General features: G+C 45.8%; 1 protein-coding gene across 1 annotated transcript in view; it reads left to right on the forward strand.

The window, feature by feature from the left end:
* The first annotated feature begins 421 nt into the window (after positions 1–421).
* The window catches only part of LOC121875643 (guanine nucleotide-binding protein G(o) subunit alpha), a 130,636-nt gene continuing 111,862 nt past the window's right edge, over positions 422–19,195 (forward strand). Inside the window, exon 1 of the mRNA XM_042380263.1 lies at positions 422–1,131. Coding sequence (XP_042236197.1) covers positions 1,014–1,131 — 118 coding nt within the window. The 5' untranslated portion in view covers positions 422–1,013. The remainder of the gene's footprint in view (positions 1,132–19,195) is intronic.

Raw genomic sequence — 19,195 nt, forward strand, 5'->3', positions numbered from 1 at the left:
CCTCTTTCTGTCTCTTTACACACACACACATATATAAACAAATAAATAACATACACATACCACACCACACCTCCCCATCCCCACTCCCCTGCAACCTCCCACTCCCCACTCCCCGTACCCACTCCCACCCCTGCACCTCCCACTCACTCCCTGCACCACCTTCCCACTCCTGCACCACCCACCCACTCCCCGCACCACCCACCCACTCCCCGCACCTACCCACCCCCGCACCACCTACCCACTCCCCGCACCACCTCCACTCCCTGCACCACCACCACCTCCCCACTCCCTGCACCACCACCTCCCCACTCCCCGCGCCACCTCCCTCCTCCCCCGCACCTCCCCTCTTCCCGCGGAGATCATTCAGAGGGGAGAGAGAAGCGAGGCGAGGCGAGGTGAGGCAGTTTGCTCCAAGACCGCGAGTGGTGAGGGTGGGCTCCCGGGACCTGGCGCCTGTGTCACGCTGTTTGTTATACCACCAGTGTCTGTCTCTGTGTAGGTGTGATTCGTCCTCTGCCGCCCGCGCTGGTAGTGGTGGTGGTGGTGGTTAATAGTGGTGGTGGTTGCTGTGGTGGTGGTTATATAATAGTAGTGGCAGCAGCGGCGGTGGAGAAGAAAGTGGTGGTAGATGATACAAAAGGAAGGTTTAAAGAGAGAGGGTCGCCTTTGCTCTGTATTTAAAAACCTCGATAAATCCCCAGGAAGTGAAAGAAGATAAAGTGTTTGTTTATTATTTATTGTTGTTGGTTGGTTGTGTTCACATCCGCGATATTAAACCTTCCATTACCACCACAACAACAACAACAACGCCACACACAGCCATACAAAACCACAATTGTTATTAATTTACCGTCGTAATTATCGGATATATTCTTTCTCCTCCCTACGCCTCCCTACTCCTCCCTACCGCTTCCTAACGCCCTCCCTACTGCTTCCTAACGCCCTCCTTACGCCTCTCTACCGCCTTCCTACGCCTTCGACAAGGATAAGAACGAACACTTGGGAGAAGGAGGATGGGGTGTACCATGTCAGCAGAGGACAGGGCAGCCCGAGCAAGGAATAAAGAGATAGAGAGGAAGATGAAGGAAGATGCCAACGAAGCAGCTAAGGATGTTAAGCTTCTCCTGCTAGGTAAGACGATGAGATGTTGTTGTTGGTGTAAAGTTTCCACTCGCGCGGGATGTTGTGTTGGGTCATTGATGAGCTACAGAGAGAGAGTAGAGAGAGAGAGAGAGAGAGAGAGAGTAGAGAGGGAGAGAGAGTTGAGAGGGTGTGTGAGAGAGAGAGAGAAGAAAGGACTGAGGATCGTGTAAGAGAGAAAGAAACAAACGAAGACATGGATTTGTGTACTTGAGAGAGAGAGAGAGAGAGAGAGAGAGAGAGAGAGAGAGAGAGAGAGAGAGCCATAATCCTGTGAAAATTGTAGAAAAGTGTATACTCGGATTATCCCATGAAGATAGATGATGGTCGTTACACATGAACTACTACTACTACTACTACTACGGCCGCACCAAAACTTTTACTGTACTGTACATAACACAGGAGTAAAGTTTCTGAAGCATTGTAAGTTTTATCACTGCCTAGGGAGAAACTAGATGTCTTACTCCCCTCTCATCCCTCTCTCTCCCCTCTCCTCCCTCTCTCTCCCCTCTCCTCCCTCCTCATCTCACCTCCCCTCCCTTCTCCTCTCCCTCTGGTCGTACGTGTGCACTGTGTTCTTTGTGATGTTCTTTGTTCATTGTTCCAGTTCCATTTGTTATCGTTTCTCGTGACCGAAAATCAGTTGTGGTGGTGATGGTGGTGAAAAACTCTCTCTCTCTCTCTCTCTCTCTCTCTCTCTCTCTCTCTCTCTCTCTCTCTCTCCTGTGTTGTTTATAATCCATATTCTCTTATCTTCTTATATATTTCCTTTAATTTTCGTTCGTAACACTGAAAATTATCCATTTATTTTATTTTATTTTTTATTTTTCTAATTTTTTCGCCCTTTCCTGTTTCCTGTGTTTCTACCTTTCCTTCCTCCTTTCTTCTATTGTAATTTCTTTCCCGTTTTTCCTTCCTGATTTCGTATCCTATTCTCACTTTAATTTCCTTCCTTCCCTCCTTCCTTTTCTCTTTTAAGGAAATATTCCCCTCCCCACCCCCCCATCTCTCCCCGACATCCCTCCTCTCCCCTCCCTCCTTTATTTACTTCCACCGCCCTTGCTCTCTCTCATCCCCATCTCCCTTACCCTCCCCGTCCCTGCTTTCTTTATTCACCATAGTCCCTTCTCCCTGCCACGCGCTTACCCCTGTTGGTGACGCGGCTGACATTAGCCCCCAGTAAACCGAGGTCCACCACCGCCAGGGGAGCCGCCATCTGCTAGCCCCTAGGTGGGTCTGGTCCGCACTGCAGCAGCTACTACACCCCGGTCCTGACCTGACCTGACCTGACCTGACCTGACCTGACCTAACCTAACCTAACCCAACCCAACCACACGGTGTAATTCAGGAAGCTACATCTCCCTTTAATATAACTCTTGTAGTCTTTAATTGTTGATGTAGAGGTTGTGCATCAGGGTGTGGACTACGCACTTAAAGTTTACCGTATACCACAGTTGTAGTTTAGTACTGAAACCTCTGTTTAACGGACTATATGAAGTTGAAAGTCCGTTATATCGAGCGAGGGTCTGTTTGAGTGTCTTAATATTACTTGATGTCAATATTAATTCGATTTAATTTTTACGTAGTTGGTTAGGTTAAGTTAGGTTAGGTTAGTGACATGGTTTACAGTTCTTTATGAAATGTGATCTCTCTCTCTCTCTCTCTCTCTCTCTCTCTCTCTCTCTCTCTCTGATTCCACCTCCTTCACCGCCTTCTCCAGCCTTATAACCTCCTCCAGTCTCAGGGGTTTTAAAGTTATCCATCAGTTATCTATTTTATCACCACCAGCGATATTTTTGTTCGGGTTTTTGAGTTTTTGGTGATGGCGTGTAGAGGGGGACGTTTGCAGGTTGTCGCTGTGAGGGGTCGTTTGTCTCTTTGTCTGTACTGTATATCATAGGTTTGGTTAGGTTAAGTTTGGATAGGTTAAGTTAGGTTGTGGGTGTTCCTGATAGGTTTTTTAGGAGTGTATTTTTTTTTTTAACTACTACTATTGATGCTACAAAGATCACGAACGAACGGGAGGAAGGAAGAAAAATCCACCACCCTCTACTACTCACCCCACCCTCTCCCCCTTCCTCCCCTACACACACACACACGTCCAACTTTTGTCCTCCTTGTTTCACTGGTTTCCGGCCGCTCTTTGAGAGCTCTGTAGGTGAAGGTATGAAAGAGTAACCGAGTTGCGCTTTGGTGCTATAATGAGGTAGGCGGTGGAGGAGGAGGGTAATGGGGAGGGAGGAGAACGAGGGGGGGTGTGAAAAGGAGGGAGAGGGAAAAAGATGGTTTTAGTGGGGAGGGAGGAGGAGGGAAGGTTGTGGGTAGGGAGGGAGGGAAGGTTTTGGTGAGAGAAGGGGAAGATAGTTTTGGTGGGGGAGGGAAGGAGGAGGATGGTTACGGTGAGGGAAGGGGAGGGGATGATGGTTACGGTGGGGAGGAAGGGCAAGGCGTGGGGGGCGTGGGAGAAAGGTTAAGGCGTGGGGGGCTTGGGAGAAAGGTTAGGCGTGGAAGCAATGTAAGGCGTTGGGGGGCGTGGGGTAAGACATAAAACCAAACATTACGCAACATTCAACGCGGCAGTGTAGACATAACTAGAGAGAGAGAGAGAGAGGATAAAGGTTTTTAGAAGAGGGTAAAGAAAGGAAGTGTGTGTGTGTGTGTGTGTGTAGAGAGAGAGAGGGGGGTGGGAGTAGCAAAATAAAAGCTCTTTGTGGACGAGTAAATTTGAAGTCTTGGAACGTAAACAAAGTCGCCATCTTGAGAGTAGAGATGAAACAAAAACAAAATATAAAGAGGGAGGAAGCAAAGGCAAGAAGGAAGTGAAAGACAGGGTGTGAATGAAGAGGGTAAGAGAAGGAGGCATCAGAAAGAAGGAAGATGTGAAAGAAGTGTGAATGAAGGGGGAAGGAGGGAGGAAGGAGTACTAAAGGAGGAGAAATCATGGGGCCTGGATGAGGAGGCCAAGAGGTGGAGGCATTAGGAAGAAGGAAGAGGTGAAAGAAGTGTGAATGAAGGAGGAAGGGGTACTAGAAGAAGAGAAATCATGGGGCGTGAATGAAGAGGGTAAGTGGAAGAGACATCAGGAAGAAGGAAGAGAGATGATAAAAGCTTGATGAATGAAGGGGAGGGAAGGAGAGGCATGTGGCGTGAAGGAAGAAGGAAGGGGGTGGGGTTTGGTTGGTGGCTTGGTTTAGAGGAACTATCATGGGCCGTGTTGACAGTCTGTATGTTTTATGAAAATTTGACAAAGGCGGCGAGGCAAATGATAAACAAACACGACTAGTCGGCTCGGCTCGCGTCGGGTCGGGTCGGGTCGGGTCAGGTCGCTTTCCATCGCCTCGCCCGCCTGGCAATGAAGTCTCCGGGTGTCTTCTTAGTGTTTGCGGCTTCTTAGTTTGAAGGAATTTGCTTGAGCCGTTTCTAAGATCTCTGTTTTTCCCCTTAAACTTCTGTCGCCCAGTCACTATCTATTCATGACTGGCATTTAAGAACGCTTATGTGACGTGACATTTGATACTTCCAGCCTGTACTCGTCTTACTAGAAAGGTTATACATACACACATACATAATATAATATAATATAATATAATATAATAATAGTAATGGTTGCCCTTCGTGTAACGAGGATGGCCGGGCCAAGGGCCACCTAGGCGTGAATTTGTTTAAGGTGTAGAAGCTGTCGCTAACACAACAACCACACCCTAAGTTAACGAGCTGCATGACCCAGTGTCAAGGAATAGTCCGAGAAGACCGGACAACTCGCCAACTGCACTGGCAAACCATTACCCCGGAACACGATCCGCAAATCGATTAACATCCAGGTTCCCAATTACTGCTGGGTAGACAGAGGCAAATGGCGTAAAGAAACTTGCCCATAGTTTCACCCTGCCCGGGGATCGAACCCCGGTCCGCTGGGTTGCGAGGGCCTCATGCTGACCACAAGTCGCCACATTCATACATACATACAAACTTACATACACACTCACATACATACATACATACGTACATACATACACCTACGTCACAATTGGCCGTTGAAGAGACGAATGGAAGCTTAATAATGCGTTGGTTCTGTTTTTAACAAATAGTAGAGAAAAATACCACCAAACACTGCCTCGCTGACAATGGTTAATCTTAGTGACGGGAGGGGAAAAAAGATGGTTTAGTTTATATTGGAAAAGAATTTATATATATATTGACAAGAGCAAAAAAAATATTTATATATCTAATTGACACTACAAAATACCCAACTCGTTTCCAAAAAAATTTCTTTATCCCAACACGGCGCTATTGTGGGGTTTTGTTCTGGTAGTGATGATGATGTTGATGATGATGTTGATGATGATGATATAATAGTAATGACGATAATAAGATAATAATGATGATGGCAATAAATAATTATAATAATCACAATAAGAAAATAATACAAATAAGAATAATAATGACGATACTACTACTATTACTACTACTACTACTACTAATAATAATAATAATAATAAAATACTACTACTGCTGCCACTAACAATAAAATTAATAATAAAAATAATATAATTATTATTTAGTATGTACAGTATAGTATAGTATAGCATAGCATGACAGAGCATAGTATATAGTGCAGCGTGTATATAGTGTCCAGCGGGCAAGGTTGTTTACACGCACGGCACTACGACTCACCATACTGTGTTATATAAGTGCACATACTCTGTTTAATCTATATATTAAACTGTATAACAAAACTCTACATATTAATACGTTATTAATTGAGGTTTTTAGCAAGATGGTTAATTTGTGTTACGGGGGGTGAGTGTAGGTGGTGTGTGTGGGGGGGAGTATGTCCTGTAGTCTATGTGGTATACACGTAAAGGTGTGGGGAAGGGGGGCGGGCAGCTCTTACACAATGTAGAAGAATGAGGATTTAGGCTGTAGCTAACTGTCTTGTAGGCGTAGGGTGACCTGTTTTGATGTTTGGGGGTTGACTGTTGTAACACGTAAAGGAGTGTTGAACAAACAGACAGATCCTGGGTGGGTAGTAAGGACTGTACTAACACGTAAAGCGGACTACCTGGAGACAAATAAAAACAGCCACGGTAATTAGTCACACAGCGCCCTCTGGCAGACGGCTGTGGCACGTCTAACATGTGAACAGCAGAGAGAGAGAGAGAGATTTGTTCGTCATTAGGCTCCCCCCTCGCTTCCTCCCGCCCGAATCCACCCCAACACGCGAGACTCCTATCACCCCTTACACCTGCCTTCCTACTGCTCCTCCTTCACCCCCAAATACTTCCTGCTGGGGTGGGACCTCAGGAGGGATTGAGAGGGAGAGAGAGTTCTAGCCTTCGTTGTTTTAATTGTTCATGAACTTGTGTCATGACTTAATTTTCTTAACGTCGTTTTAAATAGTTTATAGTTGTTGAAGCGCTGTGATGTATATTATAAACATCAGTGTGTATAGCTATTGTGATAATATTAATAATAGTAGTCGTAGTAGTAGTAGTAGTAACAGTAATTGTAGTAGTAGAAGTGGTAGCTAGTGGTAGCAGTTGAAATAAAATGGTAAGAATATTAGAAAACTACCATATATTGTGCCATAAATAATAATAATAATAATAATAATAATAATAATAATAATAATAATAATAATAATAATAATAATTCTGGAAATAAATAATAATAAACTGGTAATATCGGTTTTTATAATGATCGTGGTAGTGGTGGTGGTGGTAGCGGGCACTGATGATGGTGGTTGCTATATGTAATTCGGGCTAACACACACACACACACACACACCGTGCTATAATTCACCCACTATCACCATAAATCATACCACAAACTACCACAACAATTATGGACACCACTACCAGCGCTACTACCCCGCCCTCCCTCCCTCTGCTACCACTACCTCTCTCTCTTCCAGCTCCCTCCCTCCCTCCCTCCCTCCCTCTGCTACCACTACCTCTCTCTCTTCCAGCTCCCTCCCTCCCTCCCTCCCTCCCTCTCTCCCTCTCTCTGCTACCACTACCTCTCTCTCTTCCAGCTCCTCCCTCCCTCTCTCCCTCTCTCCCTCTCTCTCTCTGCTACCACTACCTCTCTTCCAGCTCTCTCCCTCCCTCCCTCCCTCTGCTACCACTACCTCGCTCTCATCCATCCCTCTCCTTCCCTCTGTGCTTCCCCACTCATAAACAATTTGGCTATGATTATGTATGTATGTATGTATGTATGTATGTATGTATGTACGTATGTATGTCTCAAAGTATTTACCAGCGCCATATCGATTCGTGTGTGGCGGGCGGGCGTGTTTATTGATCGTTCGCCGTCAGTTCTCATACATATCCGATCCACCTTCCGTTCGTCTAATTATGACGTCATTATTGAATTACCGACTCGCGCTTGATTAAAGTTAGACAAGTGAGATTAATTATTTTTTTATCCCTACTTGTGTAAATTGATACCTAACCTTTATTATTTATTTGTAATTATTAATATCTTAAACAAATTATAAATTTTTTTTTTCTAAGTGCCGGTTGTAGTTGTTGTTGTTTATTTTATATAATTTTATGTCGTGTTGATGGTTAGGTTAGGTTGGGTTAGGTTAAACAAATACTAAATTAAGGTGTTTTAAGCGAGATTATTCTATAGGTTTTGTAAATATATCAGATAATGATTTAAAGCTTCAGAAAGATTAATCACTCTCGTCCTTGTGTGTGTTTGTGTGTGTGTGTGTGTGTGTGTGTGTGTGTGTGTGTGTGTGTACTGGAGCAACAATGAATCATCATTATGTGTTGTGAATGGCTCTTGGCTGACTCCTAATTTATGGCCTTGGCGATAACAGGCATAATAACAACACAGTCTCACCCAAACATCCCCAGTCACTCACACACACACACACACACACACACACACACACACACACACAGAGTTTGGTAAATGCTTGGTAAGTAATCATAGAGCCTACAGAAAAAAATCTATTTAGTAACCCTAGCCATAAAGCCTAGTCCTACACCCACCTGTATTGACGGTGTCCCAGAACTCCGTCAGGCAGCTCCTGGGAGGGCACCGTCGACCCCGCCAGCGTACAATACGTATTGGTATGGACGGTTGACGCTTTTGATGTCAACCATGCATGAGGGAGATTAATTTAAGAAAAGACTTTCATCTTTTTGGAGAATGTGAGAGATATATATTTTTCCTCAAGCCTTTTCCTCCTCTTTCCTCGCTGTGTTCCCCTCCCCCCCCCCCCTCCTTTTACCTCCTCCTGGCTAGCCTCAACCGTTACCCCTCCCGCTATCACCGCCCGCCTGCCTAATATTACCCACATGAAAAATAAAAGAAAATACGAACACATTCTTCTAAAATGTAGAGGTATGAGTGGTGAAGGTAAGATTCAAGAAGCGATTGTTCCTCAAAAGGGTATTTGATATTGTGACAGTCGAGGTGAATTTTTGTTTTATTTTATATCGTTGATTATTATTGTGTGTGTGTGTGTGTGTGTGTGTGTGTGTGTGTGTGTACAAAACTACACTGGGATTGAAATCCCGTATAAGTCTTTCCATTCCATTGAAATTATGAAGTATGATATGTTGAAGTTCAGTGGTAAAAAAAATTGCGTGGTACTGTGTACATTTTGGGTCCGTAAACACACACATACATACATACATACATACATACATACATACATACATACATACATACACACACACACACACACACACACACACACACACACACACATACATACATACATTATTCTCTCCTTCCTACTCCACATATCAGAAGCGCTCAACACACTGACCCTTTCGACTCTCACTGACCATCACCGACCTCATCTGCAAATTTGGTAAAGCTTCTACACCATCCTCGACACCGGCTCCTACTACCACCTGAGATCCCCTAGTCCGAGAATTGCTGTTCGACACCACAACCGCATCCAGCCCATACGTGCACGAACTGATCGCTATAAGAACAGCCCAGTCCCAACCATTGTAAAAATTATCAATAACATAATAAACCAGTGTATTCACTCCCAGTAAACACTGCTCCTTGCACTGTCACTATGTTGAAACGAACTGTAGCAGGCTTTTCCCCATCTAGTTATTATATGTCTTATTTGTGTCACTTATATTTACTTGTATATTATTTGTAATTCGAAACCCATTCCCCAAATATGTAACTGTATATTTTCAGCCTTCTGGCTGCCAAGCTCTTTCAATAAACCGTTAATTATTATTATTATTATTATTATTATTATTATTATTATATTATTACACACACACACACACACACACACACACACACACACACACACACACACACACATAGTATCATAACAACTCAACCATTTAATTGACTCATAAAGTTGTATTATTTTATTAGTTTTAACCCCATCTAACCTAACATTATCCTCCCCTGTACTAAAAATGGTTAACGTTACGATATCGAAACAGCATGGCGCCGGCGATAAGGGTGTTGTTGAAATACCTGGACATATCATCGTGGTCTCTCTCTCTCTCTCTCTCTCTCTCTCTCTCTCTCTCTCTCTCCTGTCGGTCTATCTGTCTCTCGTTCCCAATCCGTTCCCTAGTCACCCCGGCCACACCGTCACCCTGGCCACACCGTCACCCCGGCCACACCATTAGTTGACTACTCTCGTGGAAACTTGCCGTCTGATCTTCACCTAGTTAGAACACCCTACAAGGGAAACACCGTCGTTTCTGGAGCCATCTTAAACATTACCATTGATTTTTTCCCTCATTTATTTCCCTCATTTTTCCCCTCTACGTTAGGCAGCTTTTTATGACCGACTGACTGACTGATGAAAGTTTTTTTTTCCGTGTGAGAGTTTATTGTCACAGATGTGTTCCCTGCCAGACGCACGATCACTTTGTTTATTTACTTTAGGATCCCGGACGAACGTTACAACACACACACACACACACACACACACATACACACACACACACACACACACACACACACACACACACACACACACACACACACACACACCTCTTTCCCCGTGTTGAAGTCTTTAACCCATCTTGATACTGTACCACGATCAGTCATTTTTTATCTCCTAGTTCAGTGTTATTTGGGGAACCATAGAGCCGTGTTGGGTTGTGTCTCAGTGGATACCCAACACTCCTCATATCTGTCCCCGGAGCCAGGACTTGAACCCAGGACATGATTGTGAGAGATACACGCGTTATTACTGTACTCTAACACTATTACGTCTTAGTGGATACCAAACACCTATCATATCTGCCCCCGGAGTATTGATGGAAGGTTTGCTGCCATCCATCACAATCCACTGTTTTCCTCACTGCACTAAGCAACAGACTCTCTCTCTCTCTGATAAAACTTGCTGGTCTGCCACTCTGCCCCAGTAGTAAGACGGCAGATGAGCGGGGCAGTAACCATGTCAGCGGGTGTTCCCGGAATATTCATGGACAGGACACAAAAAGAGCGAGAGTTGGCGCCAGTGGTGGGTGGAGCGGCGCCGGCGTGCTCCTGGAGCCAACAACTGGACGGGCAGAGGCAAAGATGGGATGTTATTCTGACGATTCTCTTTCTGGTCGCTTTTCACCTCCATCCCCCTCCCCCCCCACCCCCCCCTTCTCTCTCTCTCTCTCTCTCCTCATTACTCTCCACGCTCTCCTCAGTTCCCCTCACTCTCTCCATGCTCTCATCAGCTCCCCTCACTTCTCTCACTCTCCCCTCCATCGCCCTCAACCTAGGAAACAGTGGACTGTGATGGATGGCAGCAAAGCCTCCATCAATACCGTTGACTACTTCTTCTTCTTCTTCTTCTTCTTTTTCTTCTTCTTCTTCTTCTTCTTCTTCTTCTTCTTCTTCCTCGCCACGGTTCCCCTCACAGTGTTCCAGGACAAACTCACCCAGGCCTCTTCTTAATATCACACAGTAACTCCCGTAAACCACACGGCTGCGACACACCTTTCCCTCAGTCACCCTTCCCTCTCACCCCTCACTCACCCTCACTCACCCCTCCCTCACCCCCTCCCCACTCACCCTCACTCGCCCTCCGTCTTCTCCCTCACTCACCCTCACTCACCCCTCCGTCTTCTCCCTCCTCACCCCTCCCCTCGCCCCTCCGTCTTCTCCCTCACTCACCCTCACTCTCCCTCACTACTTCTCCCTCTTTCCCTCACTTTAAGTCACCCCTCCCTCCCTCCTTCCCTACCTCCCTCACAATCTTCACTACTTCCCCCTTACAATCTTTACTACTTCCCTCACAATCTTCACTACTTCCCCCTTCCAATCTTTACTACTTCCCTCACAATCTTTACTACTTCCCCCTTACAATCTTTACTACTTCCCTCACAATCTTTACTACTTCCCTCACAATTTTCACTACTTCCCCCTTCCAATCTTTACTACTTCCCTCACAATCTTTACTACTTCCCCCTTACAATCTTTACTACTTCCCTCACAATCTTTACTACTTCCTCACAATTTTTCACTACTTCCCCTTCCTTCCTCACAATCTTTACTACTTCCTCTCTTTACTACTTCCTCACAATCTTCACTATTTCCCTCTGTCTTTACTCTCCTTACAATCTTTACTTCCCTCACAATCTACTACTTCCTCTCTTCCCTCTGATCTTTACTACTTCCCTCACAATCTTCACTACTTCCCCTTACAATCTTTACCTGCTTCCTCACAATCTTTACTACTTCCCTTACAATCTTCACTACTTCCCTCACAATCTTTACTACTTCCCTCACAATCTTCACTACTTCCCCCCCTCACAATCTTTACTACTTCCCTCACAATCTTCACTACTTCCCCCTTACAATCTTTACTACTTCCTCACAATCTTTACTACTTCCCTTTACATCTTCACTACTTTCACAATCTTACTTCCCTTACAATCTTCACTACTTCCCTCACAATCTTTACTACTACAATCTTCACTACTTCCCCTCACAATCTTTACTACTTCCCTCACAATCTCCTACTCTTTACTACTTCCCTTACACTTCACTACTCCCTCACAATCTTTACTACTTCCCTCACAATCTTCACTACTTCCCCCCTCACAATCTTTACTACTTCCCTCACAATCTCTATTACTTCCCCTCACAAGCTTTACTACCTCCCACACTGCCCTCCTTACTTCACTTCACTGTCTTCACTACTTCCCCTTATAATTACCTCACAGTCACCACCACCACTTCTCTCTTATAATCACCCTGACACGCACACACACACACACACACACACACACACACACACACAATTGATATACAAAAGTGGCAATTTTAACTCGAAGGAAAAGCACAAAAACACAGCAATACTGAGTGTGGCTGGACCTGACCTAACCTGACCTGACCTCACGGCTTCACCTGACCTAACCTGAAGGATGGAGCACACCTGCATTGCCCCAAGCTACTGTCCTGGCCATGTGGCCACACCCGCCCAACCCGCTCCAGCCCAAACGAGCACGAACTGATTGCTACAAGAACAGCACAGTCCCAACCATTGTAAAAATTATCAACACCTAATTATTATATATCATATTTGTATCACTTATGTTACTTGTACATCATTTGTAAATCAAGAGACCCATTCCCCAATTATATAATTGTATATTTTCAGCCTTCCGGCTGCCATGCTTTTTCAATAAACCGTTAATTATTATTATTATTATTATTATTGTAAAAATTATCAATAACTTGTAATAAACCAGTGTATTCACTCCCTCCAGTCAACCTTACTTTTTGCACTGTCACTATGTTGGAATGCCCTGTAGTTTGAGCTTTCCCCCACCTAGTTATTATATAACTTATTTGTATCACTTATGTTACCTTTATATTATTTGTAAATCAAGAGACCCATTCCCCAATTATGTAACTGCATATTTTCAGTCTTCCGGCTGCCATGCTCTTTCAATAAACCGTTAATTATTATTATTATTACATATCTCCATCAAACCGTCTGTTGTCTTATTTCTCTCTCTCTAACCTAATTCAACCTAATCTAACCTTTTCCAACGTAACGTAACCTGACCTAATCTAACCTAACCTAACCTAACCTGACGAAGGAAGAGCCGCCGCCCTGACCACATTACACAAGACGAGTGCTCCGGGAAGAGGCACGGCGGGACTTACTCTTGGGCGGGAAGACGAAGGAGGGAGGGAGGAACTTAAGGAAATCAGAGAGGGACGAGAAGACTTGTCCTCCTTCCCTCCCCCTCCCCTTCCTTCCCTTCCCTCCACTCCTTCCTTTCCCCTCTTTCCCTTTTCTCCTTCTTCCTCTCCCCTCCTTCCCCTCAGCAGCGTAAAAAGTCTGTTTAGCTGACCCTCGATATATCGGAATTCTCTCTCCATATAATCCGTTATGGGATTTTCACATCTAACGAACCCTCTATATAACGGACATCCAGCTTTATATAATCCGTTATATGGGGGTTTCACATCTAACAGACCCTTCATATAGTCCGTTAAATAGAGGTGTTTCACTGTGCCTTTACTCCCCGCTGCGTCGTGTGTGGCGAGAGCAGGACGCCCGTCATGTTATTAGCGCCGAGTCTTGCTATTACTAAAAACTTGTAGGTCTGTTGTCGCTGAATTTGAATTTATCGTCTATTCACGCAACGGAGACGGTAACCCATAACTATACTGACGTGGGCTGTGAGCTGGTCTGTGATGACGTGGGTTGTGGACTGGATGACGTGGGTTGTGGGCTGGATGACGTGGGTTGTGGGCTGGGATGACGTGGGTTGTGGGTTGAATAACTCTTCATGTCACTGTTATTCACCCACATGTATAAGGTCGTGTTGTCGCGATACATCTGTTATTTTATTTTTGTCCGTTCACTAAAATTATTTTCCTTCTCTTTCACTGCCTCCTCTTTTTCTACTTTTGCCTCCTCCTCCTCCTCCTGCCGCCGCCGCCGCCCCTTGCTCGTGTTGGTCTTCATAAATCTCCATGAACTGGGCTTCCGGTTGAGCAGTAAATGATTCTTTGTTATCGCATCGTCCCTCTCCCCACCGTTGCCCCCCTTATCCCCCTTAATGGTGGCACCGCTGTCCCCCTTATCCCCCTTAATGGTGGCACCGTTGCCCCCTTATCCCCCTTAATGGTGGCACCGTTGCCCCCTTATCCCCCTTAATGGTGGCACCGTTGCCCCCTTAATGGTGGCACTGTTGTCTCCTCCCCTTAATACTAACTACTAGAAAGATATAAAATATAATGAAGAAGACACAATACACCTGATGGGAAACAGTAGTGCTGGGGAGATCACTGTGAGGGTCTTGGCATCAGTTCCACTCTCTGGGAAGGGGCAGGGGGGAGGTATGGGTAGGGAAGGGGTTGGAGAGGTAGGGGTCATCGTGTCAGGGGGCTAAGTGGTAATTAGTCGCCGCTGGATAAATGGCCTCTAGTCCACTGGTCCACCTCCGAGCAGCTAAAGTAATCTAACTAATTCTGGTTTTTGCGGGTGGGCGGGGCGGGGGCAGGGCAGGGGGCTGGGCGGTGGGGTGAGGGGGCAGGGCCGGGGCAGGGCAGGGCTGGGCGGTGGGGTGAGGGGGCGGGGGTGAGGGTCTTCCCACACTTACCACCGTGTGTGGGAGTAGAATGTGTCTTGGAGTCTCTAGTCGATTGAAAAAAAAATGGTAGAAATAAGTGTCGTGAAAGATGACTCTGGGTCCCTGTGTCGTCTGTCGGGTGAAAATGACTCTGGGTCCCTTGGCTGTCGTGAAAATGACTCTGGGTCCCCTGGCTGTCGTGAAAATGACTTAGTATACTTGGCTGTCGTGAAAGTGAGCGTTTGGTCCTCTGGCTGTTGTGAAAGTGAGCGTTGGATCCACTGGTCACTGTGAAAATGATTATTGGGTTCTCTGGTGGCTGTGAAAGTGACTCCGTATCCTTGGCTGTTGTGAAAGTGACTCTGGGTCCTCTGATCTATATGAAAGATATTAATGAAAGTGACTCGTGGGGTGTTCGGGGTTTCAAATTGATGGGGAAGATATTAAGGCTGATTGAGGAGCATGAAAAGGGGCGCTGAGATGAAGAGAAAGATCGCTAATCACCTCAACGTTAATAAAAGGAGAGATATACGGGAGGGGGGAGTGGAACGGATGGAAGAGTGAAGAGGAGGGGAAAAAACAGTGGAATGGGGAAATGAAACAAATCTGAAGGATAAACACACCGATGGAACGAGAGAACGAGGAAAGGTCTCAGGTTGGGTTGGAATCGACTCGACAGCCAACTCGTCAAATATACAACTGGTATTTACAAACAATCCTGGGAGGTCCCATCCGTCGTCAGTCCCTCGTGACTCTAGCAACAACAACCTCCCCATCTCTCTCGTCTCTCCTCCCCATCTCCCCTTCCCCCCTTTCCCATCTCCCCCCTCCTTCCCGTCCTCACTACCCTGATCCGTCTCACCCAATACCACTAATACTACTACCACTACTTCTACAACAACAATAACTACTACTACTAATACTACTACTACTACTACTACAACAACAATAACTACTACAACAACAACAACAACCTTCCCTACATCGCTATCCTCTACTACTGCCCCTTGCACATCAATACTTTACTCTCTACCCTCACACTACGCATTTGACTCTCTCTCTCTCTCTCTCTCTCTCTCTCTCTCTCTCTCTCTCTCTCTCTCTCTCTCTCTCTCTCTCTCTCTCTCTCTCTCTCTCTCTCTTCTCTTCTCTTGATGGCAACATTGTATTGTAGAGCCGGCCATTTGCGCTATAGTACTGTACTGTTTAAAAAGCTAAGGTCAACATAAGTTAGGTTATGTTACTTCCGGGTTGTGGGGTTCACTAGAAGGTCATTCCGGGTCAAGAACTTAGCGTCAGGTTCATCAGAGGTCACGAGGTCCCGCAGAGATCAAAGGAAGCTGGGTGTTTTTTTAAGCCATAATAAGTAAATCGTAAACCATCTCTCGGGGTGATGCAAGGAAGGAGTCACAGTGATGCCTCTTCCTTCCTCCTCTCTTCTTCCTCCTCCTCCTTGTCCTATCCCCCTTCTTCCTCCTCTCTTCTTCCTCCTCCTTGTCCCATCCCCTTTTTCTCACCCCTCCCTCCTCCTTTTCCCCTCTTTTTCCTCCTCCTCCTCCTCCTCTTCTCTTCTCTTCCTTTCCCTTCTTGTCCCTTCCCCATCTCTTCCCACTCCTCCTCTTCCCCCTTCCTGTCCCTTAACCCTCCCTCCTTCTCTTTCCCACTCCCCCCTCTCCCCTCCCCCCATCCCTCTTCCCCTCCCCTCATCCCCCTTCTTCCCCTCCCCTCATCCCCCTTCCCCTCACCCCAACAAGTCTAGTAGCAGAAATTTAAGCCTCCTATTCCAGAGTGAGAATCTCAAATATTTACACAGTTTTGCCAAGTATATTGTTGTAACTTAAATAACTTTTTGACAGCACCCTGACTAGAGGGAAGGGGAGGTAAGGGGTAAAGGGGAAGGGAGGAGGGTGAAGAGAAAGGGGGAAGAAGGAATAGGAAGGGAAGGGAGGAGAATGGGAAGGGAAGAGGAGAGGAAGGAAAATGAAGGGAAGGACAGGGAAGGGGTGGTAGTGGAACCCTTTTCTATACCATGGACGAGTTATTATAGTTTTTAGCTCATTTATTATGGTAAAAGTTTGAAGGTTGAATGTTATCGTTTTGTGTAATAGTTGTCAGGGCAAGTGGAGGAGTTATGTTTCTCTCTCTCTCTCTCTCTCTCTCTCTCTCTCTCTCTCTCTCTCTCTCTCTCTCTCTCTCTCTCTCTCTCTCTCTCTCTCATTCATCTATCACACTCGTCTTGTCTCTCACTCCCACATATCCTAACCGGTAACTCGGCTGGGTCCCTCCCCCCAGAACAGAGAGACTTGCATAACATAACATAACATAACATACATACAATACATACATACATACATACATACACACACACTAATCGGCTATTATTTTTTTATTATTTCAACCAGGTTCTTTCTTTGTATAAAACTCATTGGTTTAGTCCTGGAAACTCACTGGTTTAGTCCTGGAAACTCACTGGTTTAGTCCTAGAAACTCATTGGTTTAGTCCTGGAAACTCACTGGTTTAGTCCTAGAAACTCATTGGTTTAGTCCTGGAAACTCACTGGTTTAGTCCTGGAAACTCACTGGTTTAGTCCTGGAAACTCACTGGTTTAGTCCTAGAAACTCACTGGTTTAGTCCTGGAAACTCACTGGTTTAGTCTTTGGATTTTTATAAGCCAGTTTTAATTTATGACGACCAACTTCTCTCGGGTAGAAGCAGTAGGAGGAAAGAGATCTCTGAGACACTAGACTCGGTCAAGTCGTGCGAGTGAAGAGAGTCGCAGCTTGTGTCAGAATCAAGAAAATTGCTCTGGTGGTGACGTCCTGTGGTGTATACTAGGAGGTAATATCCCTGTGCGTGTGTGATATAGTGGATGGGTCTGGTGGTCTAAGGTGAGTCGATAATGTTCAAACGATCACTACTAAATGACTCGCTGTTACAAAAGGTGTTACAAAAGGTGACTAGTGGACTATATCATCAGATGAATAAAAGGAATAAAAATTACTTTGGTAGTGATGAAATACTTGGCGATTTTATACACCCTCACCAACACCTGTTTCCCCAACACCCACAACCAGTACCCCCAACACCCCCCCCCCCTTGCTACCACTACCACCACCAGCTCCCCCTCCTCGCTACCACTCCCACCAGCATCCCCTCTTCGCTGCTACCACCACCCGCATCAGGATCAGCAGCTGCACCAGAAAGATACACTACACTACCTTCCTGCTGTGTAGTGTCCTCTCCACCCCCCCCTCATTACCCCCTCCCCTGGTCCACTTCTCCCCCCTCATTACCCCCTCCCCTGGTCCACCTCTCCCCTCTCTTTACCCCGTTTCCTGGTCACCTTCCTACTCTTTGCTTCCCTACCTGGTCCCATCCCCCTCTCTTTGCGCTCCCCTGGTCTACCTCTATCCTCTTCCTCTCTCTCTCTTTACTCTCTCTCTCTCTCTCTCTCTCTCTCTCTCTCTCTCTCTCTCTCTCTCTCTCTCTCTCTCTCTCCTCTCTCTCTCTCTCTCTCTCTCTCTCTCTCTCTCTCTCTCTCTCTCTCTCTCTCTCTCTCTCTCTCTCTCTCTCTCTCTCTCTCTCTCTCTCTCTCTCTCTCTCTCTCCGTGGGTGTGCATGACGCGGCAGTACCTCTCCGGACTTGTATATCGTTATCTAGGTATTTCCTCCTTCTCTTCCTCCTTAAGTCGAGACAGTTAAGAGTCTGTGTCCTGCCAGGCTTACAGTATATACATACATACATACATACATACATACATACATACATACATACATACATACATACATACATACACACACGAGTACCCCTTCCGCCACTCCTTCCCCCTCTCCCCTCTCTACTCTTCCCCTCCACCTCCCCAACTCTCCATACCCTCCCCCCTCCTCTTCTCCCCCCACTTCCCCCCCCTCCTCCATGGTGATAGGTGGAGTAGTTAGAGGAGAAGGAGGAGGAGGACACACCATCATCCTAGGACGGGAGGAGATCCAAGTAACGATCTCGGTCTCCCGCGTCGCTGGCCGGGAAGACAGATCCTTCTGCACCACTACCACCACGTCCTCCTCTGCAGCCTTGTGTGTGTGTGCGCGCGTGTGTGTGCGTGCGTGTTTGTGTGTGTGTGTGCGTTCGTGCGTGTGTGTGCGTGCGTGCGTGTGCGTGCGTGTATGTGTGTGCGTACCTGCGTGTGTGTGTGTGCGTGTGTGCATGCGTGTGTGTGTGTGTGGGGGGAGGATAAGAGGATGCGTCGCTTATTTAAATTTCAGTCATTTATCAAAGACCCACAATAACCATCTCTCCTATAACCTAACCTAACCTAACCTAACCTAACCTAACCATTATAAAAATCTTAAAATTGTATTATTTTAATATACATTAATTTTTACCAATATTCTCAATTGTTTTTATGGTAATTGTCAAACTTTTATTAGGCTCTTAAGTCTATTATTTAACTCCTTATCACACTTCTAACTTGGTTTCTTTTCTTTCAGGTAAGTGGTTGAGGTGTCGTGT

The sequence above is a fragment of the Homarus americanus genome, unplaced genomic scaffold, assembly GCF_018991925.1.
Source record: "Homarus americanus isolate GMGI-L3 unplaced genomic scaffold, GMGI_Hamer_2.0 scaffold22250, whole genome shotgun sequence".
In the NCBI taxonomy this organism is placed as follows: Eukaryota; Metazoa; Arthropoda; class Malacostraca; order Decapoda; family Nephropidae; genus Homarus; species Homarus americanus.